This window comes from Cervus canadensis, chromosome 9, assembly GCF_019320065.1.
Source record: "Cervus canadensis isolate Bull #8, Minnesota chromosome 9, ASM1932006v1, whole genome shotgun sequence".
NCBI lineage: Eukaryota > Metazoa > Chordata > Mammalia > Artiodactyla > Cervidae > Cervus > Cervus canadensis.
Window position 1 is genome coordinate 18,761,544 of NC_057394.1, and position 20,765 is coordinate 18,782,308.

Genomic DNA, 20,765 nt, shown 5'->3' on the forward strand with positions numbered 1-20,765 from the left:
ATGTGCAACAGTTTTAGGAATCAAAATACAGCCTATAAAGGTTTTCTTTTATGTTGAAGTTCTTTTTAAGATATTCATCGGGCTGTGTTAAATGTTTTATGCAAATGTACCAGCTTCCTCAGTGCATAATGTATTACTGTGTACGTACACGTGAGATGTCCAAGGGGAGAGATCCCACCCGCTGGACACACCAACGATGAAAGGACTCTTTGCTGAAAGGACTCTTTGCGACCCCATGGACTGCAGCTTTCCAGGCTCCTTTGTCCATGGGGATTCAATGCTGAAGTGGGACGCCATGGCCTCCTCCATGGATTGAACCCAGGTCTCCCTTGTTGCAAGCAGATTTTTTACCATCTGAGCTACAAGGGAAGTCTGATGAAGAGACACTAGGGGCCGATTCTGGTTCAGGTGTCACTGTCATTAGAGAATAGATGATAGCGGAACTAGCGGGGAATGACCATTCTGGGGAATAGAGTTCCAAATATAAGGGGGGCAGGTGCAAGCCAGGTCACAAGAATGAAGAGGGGTATTAAAAAATAGTTTTATCCTGGAAACCAGCACCTAAGATTTTTTTTTTTTTTTAAGTCATTATAGGGATTAGCTGCCACAGAAGAATTCAAGGTGAATGAGGATGGAGGGAAAGATACTGGTTTTAGAAACTAGATGATGTATGTGGAGAGGGTGGCAGCTGGACTGGAAGAAGGGCTTGTGGGATATTTGAATAGCCCACAATTTAATGTGAGAAATGTTTGACCAAGAGGGAATGTGTCTCCTATGCTCCCTCCCACCTCCTTTTCTTTTTTGGCCTCTAAACAACTTGCAGAATCTTAGTTCCCTGAGTAAGGATTGAACCTGTGCCCTTGGCTGTGAAAGCCTAGAGTTCTAACCAGTAGACCTCCAGAGAATTCCCATCCAAAAACTTTTTATAACTGACAGTACACTATGTAGAATTATAACACTTCCAGCAGTGTTTCCACTTCTTATTGCTTTTATCTAATTTTTAAAGGAAGGAATACAGTAGGGAAAATGATTTTTCCCTTCCCCTTCTTTTTTAAAAAGAAAATTAGGGTTAGGGAAATGCAATCAATTTACGATGTTGTATTAGTTTTAGGTGGACAGCAAAGTGATTCAGTTATTCATATGTACATATCAATTGTTTTCCAGATTCTTTTCCATTACAGGTTATTACAGGATATCAAATGTAGTTCCCTCTGCTATACAGTACTTCTTTGTTGTTTATTTTCTATATAGTATGTATCTGTCCCAAACTCCTAGTCTATCCCTTTTCCCCCTTCCCTATGGTAACAATAAGGTTATCTTCTATGTCTGTGGGTTTACTTTTTTTATAAATAAGTTTATTTGTATAATTTTTTAAATTCCCTTGTTTTTAATGGTGTTCTCCATTTGTGTGTTTCATTTTCCTGCCCAGCAAAGGCCCATGCTCTCACACTTAATACAACCCAACCACATTTGTGTAACAACTGTTGGCGGTTCCCAGAAATTAAAATGATGCGCTGGAGATGTTGATCCCACTCCAGCTCACCTTCAGTCACTTTACATGTGGTGGGTTGTGGGAGGAACCATTGTCTTCAAGTTTAGTCACGTTCTCACACCAAATGTTTTGCTGTCCCATTTCTGAGCATTACAAGTTCTTGTACACGTATTAAGAGAGGGAAGGGTTGATTTTGCATTCCGAATGGCAACTTCCTGATACTTGGATTTGCAGAAGTGGGATGTCCCTGCTTAGATGACTTTATTAACAGATCTTTTGACCTCTGTTTCTGTGGGTACACGTTTCCCAGGCAAGACTGCTCCGTGTTTTAATTCCACAGTTCTCATTCTTTGGGAAGTATGAGATGAAGACTGTGCATTTTGTCCTGAAACATGGTCAAGGTGCAGTGTGCCAGGAAAAATGACCTTGGAGGCAAAGTAGTGTGTTTCTGTGATTGGAGGAGTCCTGTGATGCATGGTGTCCCGTGCCCTCAGAATTGACATTTCTTAATTGTCAACGCGCCGCCCCCCCCACCCCCCGGTGGCTACCCCACTTCCTGGTTTATGTATGTATGTATGTGAAAGTTGCTCAGTCGTGTCTGACTCTGCTACCACATGGACTATAGCCCGCCAAGCTCCTCTCTCTATCCGTTGTTTTTTCCAGGCAAGAATACTAGAGTGGGTTGTCATTTCCTCCCAAGGGGATCTTCTCGACCCCGGGATCAAACCCGGGTCTCCTGCATTGCAAGCAAACTCTATACCACCTAAGCCACCGGGGAAGCCCGGTTCATGGTTTAAGAATCCCCAGAAATCATGAAAGCTGTAGGTATTTTCCAGTGGGTATGCTCCATTGTTTTTATCAGACTCAGTGTTTCAGAGCCATTGTCTTTTTACTGCTTGTTACTGTCCGCTAGTGTGTCCAGTCCTGACCTTCTATGAGACGTGAGCCAGACTCCTCATATGACATGTGCACAAGATCCAGGGGTAAAGGAACTAGCCTGATTTAGCTTGCTTAGGCAATGTAAGAAACATTTTACACCTACTCACTGTAGAAAAACATTTCTGGCGACTACAACAGGTGGTTTCCTGGGGCAATATGTGAGGTGTGTCCACTCCTTCAAGGTCAGTCCCCTGCCACAGTTAACCATTAGGCTATGGGACTTGCCCTATGTCACAGGATAGCATGAGGCTTGGAGAGGGTTCTCCTGCCCTGAATTTTCTTAACCAGTTATGCTTTTCTTAGACTGTCTGGTTCATTCATTCTTTCACGCGTTTATTCACTTCTTAATCCATTCATTGAATCTTCAGTAACTTGTACAATTTAATTTAGAGGTGGAGATATTAACCATTAATTATGGTTAGCCAGGAGAGAATTCTGAGGAACTCGTCTGTTTTAATGTTCAGCATTCAGTGGAGCACGTATTAGCCAGCCAGAAGGGGCTGGGCTGTCAGAGGCCAGTTTGGCCTTCACCATTCATACTAACTTAACACCAGCCTTGCCTGTAATTTTATTGACTCATTCTTTTTTTTTTTTTTTCCAATTTATTTATTTTTAACTGGAGGATAATTGCTTTACAATGTTGTGTTCATTTCCACTGTACATCAACGTAAATCAGCCATAGTTCATTCTTATTAGTAGATACTTAATAGAGTTTTTAGATGTGTCTGCTAAAATAGCTCTATCTTGTAGATGTGATGACATGAATTTTCTCAGTCTCTGTAATCCTGGATGCAAGTCTTGACCTGTTTTATAGCCGAATGTCAGTGAGTTAATTTCCTCCTGCCTCTAAGCCTAAACTGCCTCTTCTGTAAAATGGGGACAACATCGCTGTCAAGAGTTTTGATCAGATGATTCATCCGTGGTTTTTGGCACTTTTCAGTGCTCATGTGGTGGTGGTGGTGTTCTAGAAACCAAACAGGGGTGACCACAAGGCACGACCTCAAGGAAAAAATGCCACCCAAGCTCTCCTGTTGTACCACAGGCACGCTGATGAGTCTGTGCAGGGTTTGTCTGTGAGAACAGTAGCCGAGGCAGAATTGGTCCTCAGCCGCCTCCTGGGAGCTCTCAGACTGTCACTCGACTGGGTCACTCGTGTAAGTTGGTCCTTCATCTTTTCTGCACCCAGCCTTCTCAGGACTTCCTTCTTACAACCATGAGAGACTTCCTTCCCACAAAAGAGAAGTCGGGCCTCTTTCTGACTGAAGGGGATTTTTCAGCGGAGGCCCCCTAACACTGGGCTCACCCTCCACTCACACACCTTCACACTCAGCTCTCTCCTATCTCAGCACTCCTGAGGGCGTGCCCTTTCCATCAAAGAGGCAAATATTTGCCCTGCTTTTGCCCTTTCTCACCCTTCAGTCTGCACACATGTCATTCTTCCCACCTGGACAAACTCCACTCTCCATCAGTCCATCCCCTCCCCTCCTCCCAAGCGCTCAGGCTGTGTCTCCTCCTTGAAGAGTTGTTGGCCTAAGCCTGCAGTTCACCTGCTCTGGTGTCACCCGCTGCAGCTGTGACTCCCTCATTGCCGCCTGTCCTCTGCTTGCTCCCGCTGTCCCACGTCCCTGTAACTGCTGAGTCCCCTCCTGTGTGTCCCGCGAGCCTGCACAGCATCAGATGACAGAGTGCCCCCACAGACACCAAACAAAAGGCTGGGTCAAGTTTTTAAATCCAAATAGCAAACTTTCTTGTTTCCAGATTCTGCCTACGTTAAAAACTTGTGTTTTTCCAATGAAGAAGTCATAAAATGTAAACTATGTCTTTAACTTTTTTTTTTTTTTTGGGATGTGTATATTCCTGAGTTTGGCATTGCTACTTAGAAAAAGTTTAAAAATGACTAGGTGGGCCACAAAACGGGTAAGGATGTGTGGGAAAATTGCCCATCTGATGTTAGTGGTCCTAAGGCAGAACTGATGGAGAGCCCATCGAAGTGTGGCCTGGGAAAGTGTAGGAAGGGCAGCTTGCAGGAAATGGAGACCCTCTAGATCCCCCAGCACTCCTGAATCAGAGTCTGCATTTTACCAAGCGGGCCCTCCTGCAGCACCTGGTAGACTTTGCCAGGTGACATGGTGTCTCACTTTGGTGGTTGGGCACCTGTTAACTCACCCGGCGTTGTGACTTAATTCTTCCACCAGCACGAGCCCATTTAATCCTGAGACTCGCCTTCTAAAGCAGGCATTCATAGAGGCTCAGAAAAGTGGTTACTGGGGCCTACAGAGGTATCATGAAAAGACAGTTTCTGGGTCTGTATTTCCTAAGGGTGAGATAGGAAAGTTGAGGCCCAGCCTGTGTAGGGTCTGGCCTGGCGAAGCGCAGTAGCCTCCAACTCCTGGTGTGGGCACACCTGTGCTTCCGGTGAGCCAGGCGCCTTGAGGCGGACAGCGAAGCAGGCTGATCCTGGCAGTGGAAACCCGGCCCCGGCTCATTAACCATCCAGCTGTGGCTGGTGTGAAGGGCCTCAGGAGAAAGTCACCTGTGACCGAGGTCAGAAAGCGCAGATGAGGTAGCCTTCATCTTACCTACAGGCTGGATTCCTGGATCCTTACTACAAAAGAAATTCAGGGGCATAGAGAAACGCAAGCTACTATCCCAGAGTGCGGGTGCGCATGCATACCTCTGTGCATTGTGTGTGAGTGTGCAAGTGCGTATATGTGTGTGCATGCATCCCTCTGTGTATTATTTCAATTTCTTTGACTGTAATCATTAAAAAGACCAAAATTTCTCATCTTCCAGTCCTGCAGCCTTTAGGAAATCCTGCTTGGGTGGATTCTGAGAAGGGAAATAGAAGTAATGATAAAAAGTGAATTAGTCACCAAGTAATATTTCTGTTTTCTGCCTCCATCCCTCTGGTCTTCTTGGATGCTATAGTATGAGCTGTGTGTTTGTCACATCTGGTATACCTCTGAAAGTAACAGCTTATGACTCCAGTAGTAAATGCTCAGCTTGAAATAGAAAGAACCCAAATTTCCCAAAATGTGAGATGCTTTTTGCACCATCCTGGAGGCTAAAAAATTGAGGACAGGTTGTAATTACTTTAAAAAAAAAAAAAAAAAAAAAACCAGTATCACTTAGCAAAATTAATTCTGGTAGCATAGTTAGTGTAACAATAAGGATTATTAGTTTATGTATTTTGTAATTTACCAAGATAGCACTTGATTCCTTAAATAGTATGAACAGAAAAGGAGGGAATACTCTACAATCCTCCAGCTCTTCCTGATATTCTCTTTTGGTAATATCGTATTTTTTTTCTTCATCACTGACACTGCCTTATTTCATGTGAATCCCTAATCTATTAAATACATATGCATTTAAAATGCTATTTTGATTTGTCCATGAATTGTTTCTCTTAAAGGGCTTGCCTGGGGAAATAAGTAATTTCTTGTGTCCTGTTCTTGCAGGAAGAATTTTAAATCGTTTCTCCAAAGACATTGGGCATATGGATGACTTGCTGCCCCTGACATTTCTTGATTTCATCCAGGTAATGTTTAACAGTCCTGTTCTCCCAGGGAAGAGCAGAGTACCTTTTTCTCAAGGCGTTTTCTCAGGGGCTGAGGGTGGGTATTTTAGCCTGGTGATGTGTCCTATTATCTTAAATAAATGCCATGTTTGTGAGAGAAAGGTGCGGCTGTGACTGGGAGACTAAGTAAGTTAACATGAGTAACCCCTGGGGCAGGAGTGGCTACACAGTCACGTCAGGGTTGGTCTGAAGCAGTGACATGCTGGGTAAGTGGTTCTCCCTCTGCCTTCCAGGTGTCTGGCGTGGATTCCCTTTACTGTGTGTGCATTTCATAATGTAGAAATAATCATCTCTCATGGAAAGATAGCCTAGATTAACTAAATTATGCATTGTATTACCACAAAGGACAAATATTTACTGCACCTTTTTTTTTTTTTTATAAAGCCAGGTGTGGTTACTTACAAAGAAAAGATTAGTAATAATAAGGTGAAAATAATACTTTAACAAGGACAATAGAGAGCAGTTATGGAAGATACAAAGCCTTTAAAAGCAAGTACCTTTAAGCCAATAATTTGAGTATGGGATCAAAGTCATCTCAGAAAATGTCTTTTTTTGTTTGTGTAGGCAGCTTTTCTTTTAACATGTTGATTGCTGTATCTTAAGGTGTCTTTTTTTAAAAAAAAAAAAAAAAATCCTATAATCCCACAGAAATACCTTCTCTCCAGCCTTTGTTTTTTCTGTCAGCTTGGAGGTTCTAAAGAATGGTATTAGGTCATCTCAGTTCTCATCTGCTTATTCAGTACGGTTGCTCACTGGGATTTTTCCCTGTTGTTTTTTCCCTGTCTACTTTTCACTTATTCAAGCTACAGGGACCTTGTCAAGTGTTTATTTTGGATTTATCAAATATATAGCATTTATCAAAAGTTGAATATTTTCTAAAATCCTGCTAATAATTCCTGGGTTTAAACCCTTTTCACTTTCTCTTAGTGCCAGTTAACATGATCCCATTTTAAGGCCAGGAAGGAGAGAAATGTTGTGGTGAGGATGTGCTTATGGCTTGGTGCTGTTGCTCCCAACTCCCTAGTTTTATTTTCTTGTTCAAATGCTCTCTAAGTCAAAACTTAGGCTCTTTTCAGGAGCCATGGTTATAAAAGGAGTCCAGAGTACCTTAATTTGGAAAGTTAGCTATGTCAGAAAAATCAGTACTTGGTCTGAAATTATTCGAGGCATTCCTGTAAGTCACAAACAATGTGTCAGTGAATATCTGGCTGTAAAGGTGCAACCTTTGGGAGAAAGCGTCCACTGTCAACCAATGTGAAGTAGTCTGTGATTTAGAGGCAAAGTAGTTTTTACTGCAAAGATGTCTGATTCTGCTCCCCACCCCGCCACCACTGCTTTTGCAAACTTATATGTTTGAGTCCTACCGGGCTACATAATTTATCCTCAGAAGCAATTTTTTACCAAAAGAGTCCCGTGTTATGAGAGTGATGGTTAATTACTTTGAGAAGATTTTGTGGAAGGTTCTGCGCCTTTTCTACTGCTAGCCAGGCCAAGGTTGGGTTTCCAGAGCCGATTGGCCCACTATGTGCTTCGCAGATGGTTAGTTAGTCCTCATAATGATAAATTCACCACATATATTTGTATGACTTACAGAGGATGCTACCTGCTTTCAGTGTCCAACATTTTCAGTAGTGTGAGGAGAAAATTCTAGTCTTTGTTTTAACCTGAGAGACAAGGGTCTCTTAATCTTGATGGAACACACGATTGTTAAATACCAGTAGTCCCAATTAGATGATTTCTTGAATCTAACAGCAATGGTAAATCTCTGTATTATTGTCTCCAAGAAAGGAGTTTTTGTATAAAAGATGACTCAGTTATCAATTATGATAAAGATCTGTTGTCACTTGTTTTGTTTGCAGGTGTCTTTAATAAGGCTTCCATAATCCCTTCAGGAAGAAATATTTTCTCCTTTTAAAAATAGTATTAGCTAAATATAAAAGCCCGATCCCTGCCATTGTTGTTGATTCTTTGAGGGACATTTCCCAACGTTCATTGTTTAAATGGTTGTCAGGAGGAATCAAGTGAAACTTAATAAACAATGCGGTAACTGGTTCATCGTACTTTGTGTGCCGAAGCCTTTCCCCAGAGGATTTGCATTCGATGAGTGGGCTTTTGACAAGGTATCACTGAGATCATTTTGAAGTATTTGGGCCTTGTTGCTGTATTAGCAAGAGAAGATTTTTATTAAAGCCAGAAAAATGAAGTTAACCTGACTCAACGAAATAAAAACAAAAATAAAAATGTAAATTGATTTTTATTTTTTTAAGTTGAGTAGGACTCTGTAATGATGAAAAGAACTCTCCGTGGTGTGATCTGGGACTCTTAATGGAATCATGTAAACTTAAAATAAACACTATTATGGTAAGCACATAGAATGAAAACTAATTTTCCAAATCAAATACATTATATGCAATTCATTTTCCCCAATCAACCAAATGTTTAAAACCTGTTAGTTATAACAGCAATCTTCTGGAAATTAATTAGAAGCCTATTAGCTCTGCTAGCTGAGCCGAATGAAGAGGGTTGCTTGTTACATTTCTAAATAGGCTCCTGAATTAAAGCAAAGGAAGGTCAAAATGACAATCAGTTTGACTCACCTTATGACTTTTCTTAAGAAGTTGATGGTTTTTTCTTTTTTTTAAGGAATTGTTTAATTTTTTGAATGGACATTTTATCCACTTTGACTTATCCTCAGTGTTATCTCAGTGACCAGTAACATCCTCTCAAGTGCATGGGAGTCTGAAATGGAAGGTCTCTTGTCTGACCGACCCATCAGCTTGTCTAAAGAGTTTTGTCATCCCCTTTCTTAACTGAGATTGAAAATTTCCTGTCTGCCTTTGATTTTAATGTCCTTAGCAAAACCTGCTGCCGACCTCAGGAGAAGCTGGGTTTTAATACCTCTCATCGGATTCTTAGGGTAAGGATCTTAGTGACTAGCAGCTGCTCCTGTGCTCAGAGAATCTCACACAACGCCAGTCCTCTTAAACCCATCAGCTGAGTTTAGAAAGGTTTGGGAATTTCCATATCAAGACGTTAACCTTGGTTTTATCTTGTGGTCCTTCCTGATCTACATGTCATCTCTGATGCTTGAGCCAGAAAGAACTTGGCAGGATGTATAGCAAGAAATAGAATGCAAATCAAAATTCAAAGCTAAGATATCTTTCCACTTTTGAAATATTCAAACCAACACTGACATGTTTAACATTTGTTTCTTACTGATAAGCATGCGATAATACCTTACAGGAGAATTAAAATCAAATAGATATATAAATAATGTAATTACACTTATCCATGGGAACTTTTTAATCCAGAGCGTGTGTGTTTCATCACTTTTTCTGTAAGACAGTGACAGTTTTGTTGGTCTTGTAAGTAATAAGAGTTCAGAGAATGGACCATTGGGTTGTAGTATAATTGGGTCTGCTGCTGGTGAATTGGGGAAAGGAGACTGAGAACAGAATCCTCATCATGGGTTAGGAAAGGTAATTCTCCAGTGAGAAAGTCAGAAGTCAGATTTTATCATTCATTTCACTAACTTAGCCACTAACTAAGTGGCTAAGATGAGAAAATGCTAAAGTGTGAAAGTGCCCAGTTTGCTGGGCAGATAGAAACTATTTCCTTAACTTTGTCCCTTGGACTTCAACACATGATTTGAATTTGTGTGAATTGATGGGTTTTGGTTTATTTTTTGCTTCATTTTTAGTTTTAGTGAGTGATCCATATCCATGCTGATGAGTGACGCAGCTCATTTTAAAACGAGTGTGCTTCACAACTGTCTGGCATTCCCATGAGAATTCCAGAGGAACCGTGGGGTAATGTGTGGGATTCGGGAAGCTGAGTTGACACAGGTATGAAACAGAGTGAATGAACAGAAACCAATTTTTGGCTGCCAAGGCCTTCTGGAAGGGAAGGCCAGAAGTGAGGGAAGTTTTTGGATGTATCATAGGAAATAAATAATTTATATAAAATGACAACAGTCTGTAGGTTACTTCAGGGTTGCCGTGGGCTTATCAGATAAGTTAGCCAATGGCTGGCAGCACGAATCTGGTTTATCAAGGTGTTGTTGAAACTCGTTTGTTTGTTTGCTTTTTCAAAAATCATAACAGCTTTGAGTACTAACAGTATTTTTAAAAACCAAGTCATTTATCAAGCCAGAACTTTGTGTTCTTCCCTCATTAAATATCTCACATGTGAGAGAATTTAACATTGGAGGAATTCTTTGAAGAACGGTTTGACTTTCAAAATATACTGAATTTGAATAAATTCAAACAAAATACTCATCCATTAAAATTCACATTTCTAGTGTATGACCGATATTTTTAATGGCACAACGTGAATACAAGCAACATAAATGTAGCCACTCATTTTCTTAACAGTGATTAATTTAATTAATAATGGTACATACATACATAATATTTACAATGTTTCTATAGTATTTAATTTTAAATTTTAATTTTATTTAGGATTAAATAATTCTTAGTGATTCCAATAATGGTTAATCATTCCAATAATACAGTAAATTTACAACATTTGATGGGCAGTTATATTCTTCAGTTTGCAGTGATTAGTATTTGTATTGTTATGTTTGCAGCTAGATATATAATAATGGAAAACGTTGAAATTTCTTTCGTAAAATGAGTTCTTCCTATTACATATGTATGAAAATTTGCAATTCTTTCAACATTTTCCTTTCCTACAACATATCTTCCATTTTGGTTCGTTTTCAGCAGTCTTTTATTGGACTTCTCTGTGCTAGGGATGTGGGATGGAAAAAGTAAAGCCTTTGTCTTCACTCACTAAGTAAGTGTGTTCCATGTGGTAGGCACAGGCAGGGTGTGGAATGTGGAAGAAGTGAAGTGAAAGTTTCTCAGTCATTTCTGACTGCGACCCCATGGACTATACAGTCTATGGAATTCTCCAGGCCAGAATACTGGAATGGGTAGCGTTTCCCTTCTCCAGGGAATCTTCCCAACCTTGGGATCAAACCCAGGTTTCCCGCATTGCAGGTGGATTCTTTACCAGCTGAGCCATGGAGGTGAATGAAACTAATTCCCATCTTCCATGGTGAGACAGTCATCAAGTACAGTATTGTTTGATGCATTACTGTGAGAGTGTACTATTTAGGAGAATGGGTAAGGCTTTATATCAGTGTGAGACAAATGTGATTTCCACACTCAGATCTTGACATTTTTGGACCTCCAGGTGGAGGTATCCTGTGCTCAATTGGAAACCTGGAATGAGCGTGGCACCTGTGTATCTGTCACTGAGCAGATAGTCGCTGAGTCTTTACAGAAGGACAAGTTTCCCCAGACAGAGTAAATGATTTTCAGGGCCAAACCTCAGAAGCTTATGGAAGTATTGATGAGTTCGGGATTGGGGTTGTGCTGGGTGATGTATTCCTCTTTCCCTTCAACAAACAAGGATTGGAGTTGAGGCCTTGAGGTACCAAACCTTCCTTTCCTGAGTCTTCTCCAGCCCCCCAGGGGGAGAGAGCCATCCAGGAATTCATCACTTGCAGAAGGAAGTCCTGGAAGGCAAACCAGATGTGGGCTGGAGGCAGTTCCATGTCCTGGGTCAGGAGGTGGATGGAGCTTCAAGGAGGTGACCTTTGATCCCAGATGAGACCCCTGTGGATGGTGGGGTTGAAGGTGTAGCTGGAAGCCAGGTGCCCAGTGGGAAGCAGTCTTTCAGTCACCAGCTGACAGTAGGTATGACAAAGGGTGTGAAGCAGTTTTCTTTTTAAAGGATGTAGTTAGTGCCAAGTGTATTCAAGCTCATTTTTGATGATTCTGCTCATCCTTGGGTATATTTGGTAAACCTTGAAAGATACTGGATAATTTTCATTTTTATTACTTTTAAAGTATTCTATATACTTTTTCTTGTCTTATTCCTTCTCCGTAAAGATAATTTATTTACTACTTTGTAATTATATGAAAGACCTGGTTTTTATTTCTATGTTTCTTGTGTCTTTGCCTCTCTTAAACACTGTGTTGAATAGATTAACCTGCCCACAATTCTCTAAGACCAGCAGACACCATTGTTTTTTTCCTTCGAATGTCCGAATGTTTGCTTATTTAGGAATCAAATTGATTTTCTTCAGTGAAATACAGACTAACATATCATAGAAGGGTGTTAGAGTTTCATAGATGACAGTACTTATCTGAACTGAACTTATCCGAACTTGTTGTGAATTCCAAGTGCAAGAGTTGTTTGTCTGGCAAGTTGGATACTCTGGGTGGTCTTAATAAAGGCTTTGCTTGAATGGAAAATATGTTAATGAGACAGCAGATGCGTAGGAGTGAGGGATGAATTGGAGAAATAAAGGAAAATTCTGTGCTGAGAGTTTGACAATTGTTGTAGACGTTCTCAATGACACATTACGGATGGGATTTATAGAGAGAAACTCTGACTTGATATCCATATATGTTGATAAATTACACCCAAACATTAAGATTCTGGATTATTTCCGTGTTGGCCAGCTATTTAGATTTCAGCAGTTAAGGGAGCATCTTCGAAAACCCTGCCTGGGGAGTTGGGGATGGCTTCCAGAACCTCATTTAGGGGTGGAGGAGGCATAAACGTCAGGGAGCCTAGGAGAGTGTAGGATATTGGTGGGGCCAGCATAGCGTAAATAGTTAGATTGTAAAGTTGGAGATCAGTCATTGGAGATGAAGATGGAGAGGCCCAGCGGGGGTCAGATCGTAGGATGACTTGTGTCATCAGCACAGGAGTTTGGTTTGGAATGTTGGTAGAATGTTGGGGTTTTAACAAGGTAGGGAAGACAGGAAGAGGCACTGGTTTGTCCAAGTTCATCTTTGGAACAGCCAAATCATGATGTCAGGTGTGGCTAATGAAAACCCTCTGTTCTTAATCAGGATTCTATGTTGCAATACAGTCTGTCCCCTCAGGTGATGGCAGTGTTATCCTCCTGTCCTAACAGAGGAGCAGTCACAGGTTTGTACACTGCTAGTTTGATTCTTCAGTTACCTGTCTAGTGAAATTATAGTTACTGACTGTTCATTACAAAAGAAGAGGAAGTCAGCATGAAAAAGCCCAGTTGCCGAAGTCTATTAGTGTGATTCTGATGATGTGAGAACCCTGAAAATGTTTTTTTTTGCAGAGTTCTTCAATCTCTAGGAAAAACGTGATGTTTTCATGGTGTGAGGGTCAAGTGTGCTATTGAATCATATAGAGATTTTATGTTAACTGGTAATCATTCATGATGCCAAGAGCTTTCAGTGCTGGAGTGGGGAACTCCACAGTCTGCCTTTCCATTCTTGAATCCTAGGTCTCTCCCTCTGTCCCAAAAAGCTGTATTTTCCTTCTCCATAAAAGAGATAATATGACCAACTTCAGAAAATTTGTTTGGTGGACATAATGGAGTCAATAAAATTCTTGGTGTAACATCTAACTGCATGTGAAATGATAAATAATGGCTAGTTTATTTAAATGCCACATATATCTTTAGTTAGGAAAAATAATCCAGTAATGCATTATGTTGCACTAAAGTGATTTTCACAGTTTCCAGGCCCATGTATGTGTATCACCACATGAATGTGTATCACAGTGTTTCTAGGTTTGTAATCCCTGAAGATTTTAATGGATTTTTAAGCTTTTTGGCTGCACTCTGAAGCCTGTTGGCCCTTAATGCCCTGATCAGGAATCGAACCCATACCCCCTGCATTGGAATCAAGGAATCTTAACCACCAGACCACCAAAGTGAAAGGCAGTGTTAATTGCTCAATCGTGTCCAACTCTTTGCGACCCCATGGGTTGTATTGCCTCTCAGGGTCCTCTGTCCATGGAATTCTCCAGGCAAGAATACAGGAGTGGATAGCCATTCCCTTGCAGGTCATCTTCCTGACCCAGGGAATGAACCCAGGTCTCTTGCATGGCACGCAGATTCTTTACTGCCTGAGCCACTCGGAAAGCCCCACTGGACTACCAGGAAAGTCCCTAATGGTCACTTTCTAATGTAGGCTCATTGGGTTGGGGGGCAGTGGGGAATAGAACTAAATATTTCCATAGAATTTCTGAAGCTTCAGGATCTCAGGTAACATGTAGTAAGGAATCTCAGTTATTCCTGAACTCTTTCTTTAAACTCTCCCGAAGGAGCTCATAGAACAACTGTGCAGAGGGACAATAAGGAACCATCACAGAGAGTAATGTGGCTCAGCTGGCAAAGAATCTGCCTGCAATGTGGGAGACCTGGGTTCGATCCCTGGGTTGGGAACATCCCCTGGAGAAGGGAAAAGTTACCCACTCCAGTATTCTGGCCTGGAGAATTCCATGGACTGTATAGTCTATGGGGTCGCAAAGAGTCTGACACGACTGAGCCTCTTTCACACACACTCACTTCCATTAAAAGGATCACTTTCAAGAAGTCCTCCAATAGCAAAATATGTGGAAATGACCAGTAAGAATTTATGTATATTAATAAAGCTTGAATTTATGTAGACTAATTAAAAAATTGGGGAACTGCTCTGAGCATGCAGCAAAATGCTGTAATTTATTGAGGAAAGCTGAATTGCCAAACCTGTCCTCCTCACACTCTCTGCCGCACCCCACCCCCCAAGAAAACCCCACAACAACAGCTCGGCTGGGCTCAAATAACTGACTCTTCACGTCCTTTCATGGACACAAAGGGCTTATCCTGAGGCCTCTTGAGCCACCAATGCCAGCCCTGGTGAGACCACCAGGGACCTTGTCATTCCCTCCTCAGCACACACACAACGCACTGACTGCAGTTTTATGAAGTGAAAATGCCCAAGAAAAAGAAAAAGTGAAGGAGGTGTCCTCAGTCATTTCTTTCCAGAGAGGGGAGCGCAGAAGAACAGGCTACTGCATCTGGATATTGAGAACAAAGCCTGAGACTCAGCATAATAGGCTGGGTCACTTGCTTTTATAAAAGCAAAGAGTGGAACTGCCTTTACTTGTCTCAGCACCACTGACCCTTGCATTTCATTGTGTAGAGATGTCAGGGAAAGTGTGTAGAAAGCATTCCAGCCTCTTTCACTGAACAATGACTTTGTCATTTTGAGCTTTTCTGTGGTGTGTTGACCCCTTCCCCCAACCCCTCCCTCAAATCCCGGTTGGACAAAAGAGATTGTTAGTTAGGCAGCCTTGCCCTGTTTGAAAGATCTCTGTTTTACGGACTCTTTAAAAGTAAACTCATTCATTTGAACTGAGTCACAGCATTTTCACGCTTTTAAAATCAACAAAAGCGTTTTAGTTAGGAATTTGCAGGGATCGAATATTCCCTGAAAATGCTAGTCCCAGAGATTTATGCACACTGCCGAGTTAAAGTGGGTTCCCTTGTTAATAGAAAGGAGAATCAGTGATATTGGTTACTGGAAATATTTACAAACACTTGACCCTTGGGTTTCTGAGATCAAGGTAGTATACTTCACATAAGCCCACTCATATGCTCTGTTTACCTTTTTTAATGAAAGATGAGATGGTTGCGTTTTTTTCCGGCATAATAGTTAGCATACTTAGGAATCAGCACCGTCAGCGTCAGCCTGGTGACAGTTAATCAGTGGGGACCTTCTTAGGCTGGCAACCAAGTGTTGCATTTTGTATGTCCCAGCATGTGTGCTCCCGTGATAATGTTTATAGTTTAACAAAAAGCTAATTAAGACCTAAAGAAAAAATAAGGACCCCATTTTCATCAAACCTCCTGGTGGTGTTCAGAGCATAAAATTTTACATTATAGCATCACTGGATGATGTCCATTTGAAAACTACAACTGTCATTCACAATACTTTCTCTCCTTGCCATCTTATATATTTAGAAATGATCAAACAGCAAATACTTATGTTGAGGGCCATATGCTGGTTTTTTAATTATTTTTGTTTGGACTGGTTCTTCATTGCTGCGCATGGGTCACGTCAAGCAGGGGCTGCTCTTTAGTTGGGGTGCGCAGGTTTCTCATGCTGTGGAGCACAAGGGCTTCAGTAGTTGTGGCACTTGGACTTAGTTGCTCCTTAGCCCGTGGTATCTTCCCCGACCAGGGATTGAACCCTCCTGCATTGGCAGGCTGATTCTTATCCTGTGCACCAGGGAAGTCCTCCATATTCTATTCTTGGGTATATTTCTTCAATTCTGTCTACCGATGAGTTTTCTCAACAAAATGAAGAGCGGGTGTGCTGAAGAACTTCCTTGCTTAGCATTTTATGTGTGGATATATTGCTTTAATCTGTGGTGGAACATGATTTATTGTAATCTGTTTATCTTATGGTGGTTCTCTGCTTGTGAGTTTCAGGACGCATTTGTTTCTTGCAACTCTTCCTTTGGGTCTGTTGATTTAGTCTTCCTTTGATTAGCACACAAAACCAGATTTAGAGCATTCTCACCACCTCGGAAAATCTCTCCTGCCCCTCTGGAGTGAATTTCCACACCCCTACAGTTGTGCTAGATTGCTCTCACCTTGTGTCAGTTTTCCCGTTTTTGTGCTCCTAAAATAAATGGAATCAACACAGTACAGGTTTTTCTGCACTGCCTTCTTTTGCTTAACATGTTTTCAAGATTTTCAAGACCTACCGTGTTGTAGCATGTTTCAGTGGTTCTTTTCTTTCTTATTCCTTTCTGAGTCATTCTATTGTATGAAGATACCACAATTTATGTATCCATTCTCTAGTTGAAGGACATTTGTGGTGTTTGTAGCTTTTAGCAGGGAACCTTGTGTTTATATGGCCATAGGTTATCATTCCTCTCAATCAAATGCACATGTACGGGTGGAATTGCTCGGTCATAAGGTAAGCAGTTGTTAACTTAAAATTACCATAAAACTTTTCAAGATTGTTGCACCATTTTACACACCCACCAGCAATATATGGGAGTTCTGGTTGTTCCACACCTTTGCAATTTTTGCAACACATAGTATTATCAGGCTTTGTGTCTAGTCTTTCTGTGCATGACTTCTTTCATTGTGGTATCAATTTGCATTTTCCTGATGATTAATGATAGAGTTCTTTTTCATGCATGCTTACACTGGTCATTTTTTTTTTCCAGCTATGCTAGCAACATTCATTTATAACACCTTTATGGATTGAATTGGCACTTGATTCAAAATCATTTGACTCTATGTAGTCAAGACTGTGAGTTTGTGTACTTTATTTATTTGGTATATTTTATTTTGTTCCACTTCTACCAATACCGTGGTCTTAGTTATTGTATGTGTTAGTAAGACTTGACATTCTCTGGTTTAATTCCTCTAACTCAGTACTTCTGATTGTTTTGATCATTCTAGATCACTTACTTTTCTGTATAAATTTTAGAAGCCTTTTAATTTGTTTTCAAAGAAAGCCTTCTGGGATTTGAGGAGTATCTGAGGTCAGTTATATATTTGACTTACTGCGGTCATCTTTAATTTTAGAAGTGTTTTTTAGTTTTTATAGAAGTCTTATAATGCTTTGATTGACTTTATTCCTGAATATTTGATTTCTTTCAATTGTATTTATGGAATTGTTCTTAAGATAACTTTTGACTTGCTTGTTGCTAATATATAGCAATATAATGATTTGTTTGTGAATCACTTTGCATTTCTTGGACTTGGTTTTTCTTTTTAAATTATATTGAATTTTCTATATCCACAATCATGTCAGTTTTACTTCTTCACTTACAATATTAATTTTATTTCCTTGCTGTGGCTAGAGGTTTGAGTAAAATGTTGAAAAGAGTGATAAGAAATTCTTGTACTATTAAGGCAAAACTATTTCAATATTTTTCCATCAAGAATGATGTTAACTACAGTTTTTTAGGTAGATTGAATATTTCCCTTAATTCCTAAATTCCTGAGCATTTTACTGTTTTAAAAAATCAAGACTAGGTCTTGAAATTTGACCAGTATTTTTTCTACATTTGTTGAGATAATCATATGATTATTCACCATTAATCTTTAAATGTGATAAATTATACCAAGTGATATTTGCAGGTTAAATTAACCTTATATTGCTTAACTAAACTACAACTGGTCATAATGTGTAATCAATTTGTTAACATTCTGTCAAGAATATTTTCATTTCTTCATGAGTTATATTGGTTTATACTTTCCTTGGAATGTTTTGCCAGTTTTTGGCATCAAAGATGTGCAGACCTCATAAAAATACATGAGAAATGTATCTTTTTGTTAATGTATTTTATTTTTTTCATTTTTTGCCTTACCTCAAGCTTGTGGGACTCTCAGTTCCCTGACCCAGGATTGAACCCCAGACTGTGGCAGTGCAAGCGTGAAATCCTAACCGCTAAGCTACCAGGGTCAGTTTATGTGTCATTTTGGCCAGGCAGCATTCCGCAGTTACTCAGTCAAAAAGTAGTCAAGCTGTTACTGTGTAGATATTTTGTAAAAATGATTAAAGTGAATAATCAGTTGACTTAAGTAAGGAATCCTATCTTAGATAGTCTTGGTGGGCCTAATTCAGTCTGTTGAAAGGGCTTAAGAGCTAAGGCTTCTGTGAATAGAAAGAAATTCTGCCTTCGTGAACAGTATTGGCTCCTGCCCAAAAGTTCCGGCTATCGCTTGTAACAGCCAGCCTTGTGATTTCTGACTTACCTAGCCAAGTCTGATTGTGAAATATTACTTTTTTGTGTTGTTAGATTCAGTTTATTCGTGTGTCCTTTAGTGTTTTTAAGACAGTTTGGTTTATAATTTTTGTTTCTCTTAAGGTCTTTGTCTGATTTTTATATTATGATAATGCTGGACTCATTCTCTGGATGAATTTGGTAAAACTTTTTCCACAGTCTACTCTTGAAGCTCTCTGGGCCTAATATCTTTGTGTGTGTTGGGGGGGGGGGGGGACGGGGAGGGTGAAAATGCACAGCATCTAAGCACAGCTTTAGTTGCAGCCTTCAAATTTTAATATCTATAGATTTTTATTTTCTTTTATGTCAGGATACTTTAATTTTATTGCAATTTTGAATTAGATGATACTTCCAAATGTGTTACTGAACTTCCAAACATTTAATGATACAGTAGTTACCTTTTTGTTATTTCTTGTTAAATCCACTTAGGTCAGAATATATTCTGTACTCTTTCTGTTCATTAAAGTTTGTTGATACTTGCTTTATAGTATAGGATATATAATTGAAAAGAACATCTAATGAGTACCTTATTGTATATTTCTTGATTAGGTCATGTTTTAAAAATATTTTATATCTCCATTGATTTTTTTTTTTTTTTTAAACTTATTTATCCTATTAGTTCAGTTTTTGAGGTAGGTGAGTTTAAATCTCCTACTGTGGGTATGGCATTGTGTATTTCTACTGAGCTTTGTCAGATTTTGCCTTATACATTATTGAACTATGTTATTAGGAGCATATAAATTTGGATTTAAAAAATCTATTGGATCAAATTGACCCTTTATAATTTTTTTAAATTTATCTTTTAATTGAAGGAGAATTGCTTTACAAAATTTGTTGTTTTGACCCTGTATTCTTTTGAAAAGATCTGAGGCAGTCAAATTAGGGATGAAAGGGATGGTTAATGAATCCTAAGGACAGCACACGTTTAGAATACTTAATACTAGAGTGTGTATGGATCTCATCATACAGATAAGACACACCAACTTCCCATCATTTTCTGATTTAACAGAATTAATTGGGTTGGGTGAGGTCAAGAGAAACAGGCTCTGAAACCAAACCAGAGCTGGTCTCTAAACTCCCGTGAACATTCAAGATACCATATCCACTTAACACCTGCAGACTCAATATTAACTCTAGGTCAGTATTAGATTTAGGACCTTACACTGAAGAGCTTTCCTCGTTTTCCCCTTTATCCAGTGTTTGAAGGTTACTGAATATTGATTCATAGAAATTACATTTTATTTCTTAATTCTTGGAGAGTTTTGTGTAGCCTGTCCAAGATTTTAAAACAAGTATCTTGTGTTATCCTAGCTAAAACAATTGATGAGATAGTCATTTCATTGAAAGGTAATTTTTTATCTCATGTTTCCAGAATAAATAGAATCACTCCTACACCCACGTCAGCAGATACCTTACTGAACAAAACTCATTTGTTTCTTTCCCTAAATCAGAAGAAACTTGTGCCAAGAGATGAATCTTGTTTATGGCATTTGAGTCACAACTTCCATATAAATCAGTAGAAGTTTAAGGCAGTCAGGACGATTTGTACTTATCACACTTGGAACAAAGTTCTTAAGAATCTGACAGGAAAATTCAAAGGTTTGAGAGTCTTCTGAGGTGTTAGCAGGCTTAATGATCCTGATTTTATTTTTTAATAGTGTACACAGATAGTAAAAGTAATGTCTACTTATTAAGTGACTTTATAATTAAATACATATTTCACATTGGGCCTAATATGAATATGAGCGAGAGTTCAAATAAGCCTGGAGTGAGCCAAAAGTATGGATGACATTTATTTGCATAAAATAAGAAGAATACATTTTTACTGCTGTTTATAGAAAACATGTTCTTTGGCACAAGCTTCACAAAGACTAGCAGGAATAGAATCCTGTGGAATTAAGTTGAAAGTAAAATGTGGGTAGATACCTAGGAATTCCTACAGGACTGTAAACAATTTGAAATTTAAATGCTAAACAGGCAAACAGGCCCTTATATTTAAAACTGTGCTTGTGAAAGGAATACGTTAAATCTGCAATATTAGAATATAGTGTTAATTGTAGACATAGAGAATTCCTGGGGAAACTTTAACCCAAATGTAGATATTGAACTTATAAAACTTAGTCTCATTTTGTGTTCTTGGGGTTTATGTATTTATGACAATTAAGTCGGGTTGTTTTT

General features: G+C 39.6%; 1 protein-coding gene across 3 annotated transcripts in view; it reads left to right on the top strand.

Annotated features, from left to right (window-relative positions):
- ABCC4 (ATP binding cassette subfamily C member 4) overlaps positions 1-20,765 on the top strand; it is a 210,803-nt gene that overhangs the window by 130,814 nt on the left and 59,224 nt on the right. For all 3 annotated transcript variants that reach the window (XM_043477571.1, XM_043477572.1, XM_043477570.1), the window contains one exon: positions 5,890-5,969. In XM_043477571.1, the coding sequence (XP_043333506.1) occupies positions 5,890-5,969 (80 nt within the window). The remainder of the gene's footprint in view (positions 1-5,889; positions 5,970-20,765) is intronic.